At 37.4% G+C, this 5,487-nt stretch overlaps 1 protein-coding gene across 1 annotated transcript; it reads right to left on the bottom strand.

Moving 5' to 3' along the window:
- Window positions 1-235: 235 nt before the first annotated feature.
- TCEB1 (transcription elongation factor B (SIII), polypeptide 1 (15kDa, elongin C)) lies at window positions 236-5,036 on the bottom strand. The gene is made up of 3 exons (XM_009868574.1): window positions 4,982-5,036; window positions 2,721-2,864; window positions 236-672 (listed from the first exon to the last, which is right to left on the bottom strand). The coding sequence occupies exons 1-3, from the start codon at window positions 4,983-4,985 to the stop codon at window positions 482-484; spliced, it is 339 nt and encodes a 112-aa protein (XP_009866876.1). The 5' UTR covers window positions 4,986-5,036; the 3' UTR covers window positions 236-481.
- Between the last annotated feature and the right edge of the window lie 451 nt (window positions 5,037-5,487).

Here is a 5,487-nt window from a genome sequence, read left to right as displayed (position 1 = left end):
AGGGCACTTCTAATCTAGTTAGTATAACTATGCTAAAAGACAGCTATCTTACAAAGGCGATTAAGTTCAGATGTTTAGAAACTTTAACAATAAGAGAAAGCTAGAAACTCTAAACAGCTACTCGTATTTAATTATAATTATCTTTCCGAGAGCATTAGACTAAACTCCAGTATTTTCTATGGTCGTTGTATTAAAAGAAAGTTCTACCACACCTAAAGGATAAGGCATAGCCATCTACTAATTGGCATATTTGTTTATTTGTCTCAGTTTGTGAAAAGGTCCTTATTTGTGTAAGCAGCAAAACAAACTTCAACTGAATGCTCGCTATATGCAAAAAAACTGAAGGCAATTGCCTCTGCAGTGAACTTTACAGTTCTCAACAGCACACACGCAACATGCTATCTGAAAAAAGTTACTAACTGAACTACATGTATTAAATACTGAAAAAAAGTTTTACATTTTTTATTATAATTTATTTTATTTAACAATCTAAGAAGTTTGCGGCCATCAGAAGTTCCAGTGCAATTTCAGGTGCAATTGGGAATTCAGGAATCTCCGTAGAGCTGTTAGTATAGCGGACCTTGTAGGTGAAATACATGCATACTTTGGATAGGACATGGGATGGGATCTCTCTGAAATTCACCTCGTTTGTTTCATTTTCTGCAAACTGTCCTGTAGAAAGAAAGCAAAAAAGTAAACTGAAAGTCAGAATTTCAATTCATTGCAAAATGAAACACTTTATCATGTTAATACAATACATTCTAAATAGACCTGCTTAAGTCCTATATTCCTGGGGACTCCTCAGTGTCAGGCGCGACATACCACATTCACAGCCCTCAAGAATATGAAGATCTCCTTCATTACAAAATGCTTATTTTGGCTGCAGCCTATTAACAACATTCTGAACAACCACACCAGAAATTTAGGTTTCATTCTGATGCTTGCTTGATAGGTGCTCTAAAACTGTACTGTGCTCAGCTCTAAAGGTCACAGTACAAACACTAAAAAGAACCCACACCTCAATCCCAATTTCTAGCCATCTTATCCAAGAAAAAAAAAGGTTTATAGATGTTCCATATCTGCATTTGCACACTTAGCAGTAGCCTCTTCTGTGACCCCACTAGTTTTGAATTTCTTGAGTCAGTTTCAGGCAGATTTGACAGGAGGTTGGAACCTCAAAGATGCATTAACTTGATAAGCTGTGAAAGCAGGCAGGCAGGAGGGATAGGGAAGCCCTAGCTGTACTAGAGGAAAGGTTACATACAGTACAAGTTTATCCATATTACATAATGAAGAATTTATTCAAAGCTCAATGCTCAAAACACAAGTACACTTGAAATTAGTTTTCTCCAGTGCCCCTAAGCATGAAACTTGGATGATGTGAAGTCATCCTGCGGTTAGCCTTTCCACTATTGCTCAGTTTGCCCAACAATTACTAAACAATTACAAAATACATTGAACAAATAGATCTCTCCAGTAATCCCCCTGGCCAGAACCTAAAAGGGAATATAAGAATGACCATATTTAGACCAAACCTCCACATAGCCTGCTGACTGTCACTCAAGTGGCCAAAGGTAAAAGTACGGGACAAAAGAGCAAAAGCACATGTGTTAATTTCTCCCTGTTCTCTCCTCCACCCTTTGGGTCTTCAAGAATTAGCTCAGATGCTCCTTAAACGAGAGGTAGTCTTACATATTCAGTAACATATGAGGTCCTTCCCTTCTGTAAATTTATCTATCTTCTTCTCAAACTTAAGCTAAATTTTTCACAAAGCTCAGGAACCCTCTGCCATTGTGAACATGTTGTGGCCTAAACCCCAGGAGATGGCTAAGCACCACACGGCCACTTGCTTGCTTCCCCCTCACAGTGAACAAGGGAAGAGGAAAGGAAGAGTAAAAGCAAGAAAACATGTGGGTTGAGATTGAAAGAAAGAAAGGAAAAAAAAACATGAAGCAAAAGACGAGTGGAAAAATAGAAACGAAACATAACTGAGGCAAAGGTAACCACTCACCAACTCCCACAGACAGACTGAGACTGAGGTGAGTTCCCAAGGAAAAGACAACTAACCTCCCTAACCCCTTCCCACCCTTTTTTACTTCAAGCATGACCTTAGATGGCACGCACTAGCTCTTCAGTTAGTTTGGATGATCTGCCTGGTTGTGTGCCCTCCCAACCTCTTCCACACTTCCCCTCTTCATCTGTTCATTGGGTCAGGGGGAAGAGTGAGAAACGGAGAAGGCCTGAACACTGTGCAAACACAGCAACAGCTGAAACAACAGCGTGTTTGTGGCATTGTTTTGGTCACAAAACACAGAACCGCATGACCTGCTATGAAAAAAATTAACCCCACACTAACCAGAATACTATAAATATTTACACAATACTACAAGTTTCATTCTAGAAGTGTCAATGAAGAACTACGAACTCCTGTTTGTTGTGAACTTGACAGCTACATATTTCGTGTAATACCATCAAGTCCTCACACCATGGGAAACTAGTAGTAATGACACCCTAAGATCACTAACTGTCCACCATCAGAGAGAGTCTGATTATGCGTCTGGTAGCATAATACTCCACAGAGGGGGACTGTTCCACTGGAAACAGGAACTAGGCAGGAAATGTCATTATTTATTCGAACTTTCACTCACTTAATGATATTAATTCAACCTGTCCAAAAGTGAAAAGCAAGGACGTGAAAGTACTAGATCTTTTGTACCAACCTGGTCCACTCAGCATAGCTTTTATTGTTCCTGATGTTAATGCATGCTCTCTTTTTACAATGAACTCATGGCCATCAGAGGATATTAACTTCACGTACATAGCATCTGGGCCCTCACACCCACCATACGTTTTCTCTTCTCCATCTATAATAGAAAAGAGATCGACAGATTCAGAATACAACTGATTTATGTCACTGAGAATGAAAGCTGTAGTTTCTTCTACAACTACATTTGCAGACCAATGAACCCAATACGACCAGAAACAAGACAGAAGCATTTTACATATTTGAAGACAATTTCTCTGAAGTGCTCAGCAATTTGTCTTAAAGTAAGAATTTTACAAAAGAAGAAATTGGTTTATTAACATCTCTTCTCTCTCCTTTCCCCATCATCAAATTCTGACATGCTTTCTAAAATCTACATAGGGATTAAATTTTCCTTGCGACATTCTGAAGTGAGTTGAACATGCAACCGTTTCTCACCATAAGGCTACTTGCTATGCTTATCATACTTAAAGGAAGTATATAAATAGAACTTATTATAAGTTACATAAACACATATCTAGTATTTAAAAAAACATATGGCAAGGAAAAAAGTGCTTTTTGAAGCACAGGTAAGAATAAAAGCAGTCAGTACTCCTACATGGAAGAAATTATAGGAAATAAGACTCATCCTGCCCAGCCAGATGTGCAACTGGACAGTGTTAATGCACATTCACGTTGTGACCTTTGGTGGAAAACAGGGAAAGTGCAAAAGCATTAAACCCAAGGAAATTTGGAAATTCTCCCTAGAGCAGTTTTGACTGTGATTTTTCTGCTTCCATTCTCCGTTCTGTCTCGCTCTATACCAGCTCTCTACTTTGCTCCTCCAGAAGCCCTTACCTCCCCTTCCCTTTTTGTTCCTTCATTTGTTGTCTCCTAACAGCACTGTCTTTACACGTTGAAAAACCAACATTTCCATGCACTGTTCACTCTGTGCCATCTTAACAGCTTCTCCATCTTGTGCCTGTCTTGCTATTTAGGCAGGACGCTCTCTGGGGTAAGAACCACCGACTACTTTGTGTTCAGCACTGTAGGACATCATGGCACTACACAGATTGCCTCCATAGTTGGTTTTTATATGCTCCTGCAAACTCTTAAGTAATAAAGAGTGCTGCAATATTAAACTATTTCTGAAAAAAAAAGCATAAAAGAAAAAAAGTGCCCCCCTTCAGTAAACATACAATTCCTGCCAAATTCAAACTAGAAAGTTAACATCTTTCAAATACTGTATTTTCTAATGGACTAATACGGCAAGTACTGCTAGAATTCCAATATAAAAGATTTGAATTTGACACTGAACATAAAATCTGATTTTCACTTGAAAGTTGAAAATCAAAGTCCTGGAAGCTTTTCCAGCTTGAAAAAGTGTAACAGAGGAGATCAGCATGCTTCTAGAAAGTAACATACTGCCAGTATTTCATGACTGTATGCAGAAATACAGAAGATGAAACATGTATAGACTGCAAACTTGACATCTGATTGTTAGTGGTGTTTCTCCTTCTGACAAAACAGAGAATAGAAACTAAATTAATTACATAGAAAATGTCCCTTGCATTGTATCTAGCGTTATGGCAAATAAAACATTCCCACAATCAAGTTGCTTTGTGAATTTGAAGTTAGAACTGAATTACTATGTAGTTATTGCCAATTTTAAGAAAGTACCGACAGTGCCAAACATGCTAAAATACGATCAGAAAAAGTACAGATAAAACCAGAATCTGTCTGATCATTCTTCATTAAGCAGTCATTTATAAAGGCAGATACATCAGTTTTAGACATTTAGTCAGATCACACAGACACGCACAATGTAATTTATCCGAAATTGGTCCTTATTATTATTATTTCTTAGCCAGAATTCAACAGGTTAGTCTCAGTTAACAAACAAACAAAAAATATTTAAAAGAGTACATAGTGGCATTTTCTTACCCACTTTCTAGACATTTTGTGCTATAAAAACCTAAAGGCATCGCACCTTAGCATGTACGTTTTCAGCATTATGTATACTAAGCAAGTGAAATTTGTTAGATAGATATACACTGAACAAGTCTTTCAACAAATCTAGTCACTCGAGAAAATCCTCCTAAAAATCATTTATAGGAAGATCCATTAACTTTTGAGGCTACCAGAAAAACAGTGACAAGATCACCTCTACTGATGTAAGAGAGAAAATGCTTCACATTATAGGAAACAAAAAAGAACCCTCTGAGATGATCAACTTACCCATTCTCTTCTTATAAAAAAAATTGTGTCTTTTCAACAGCTGCTTTTGCAATAGGAGCGTCTGAAAAAACACAAGCAGCAATATTTTAAGTTAGTAGTATAATTTCTTAGGTCAGCTTCAATTATTAATGTTTATGTTACCATAAACACTCTCCAGAAAAGAATACCGCGATACACAGCACTTAATGTCAATGAGCATTATTTTTTGAAAACATTACTTTTCAAAACTTGATCTTTGCTGTCCAAAGATCACTGTCATATTCAAGACTCTACATTTCAGCTTACTTTGTAACGAAGTTGTTCCCCTAAGCCTTTTAAAGACCCTTAGGTATAAAGCTGGAGTTATTTCATGAGCTTTATGACTTTTACCACTATGGACACCATTTTTGTAATGATATTGTAAAGTAAAGAAAGAAACTTTCACCACACTGCAAAACACACTTAAGAGACTCAATGGCTTGTCTACATAAAGAAAAAAGTTTCCTATGCTGTAAATAGAGGAGTGA

Source organism: Apaloderma vittatum, unplaced genomic scaffold (genome assembly GCF_000703405.1).
Source record: "Apaloderma vittatum isolate BGI_N311 unplaced genomic scaffold, ASM70340v1 scaffold41894, whole genome shotgun sequence".
Classification (NCBI taxonomy): Eukaryota; Metazoa; Chordata; class Aves; order Trogoniformes; family Trogonidae; genus Apaloderma; species Apaloderma vittatum.
The sequence above is the reverse complement of the archived record's forward strand: the minus strand, read 5'-3'. Positions and strand labels throughout refer to the sequence as shown.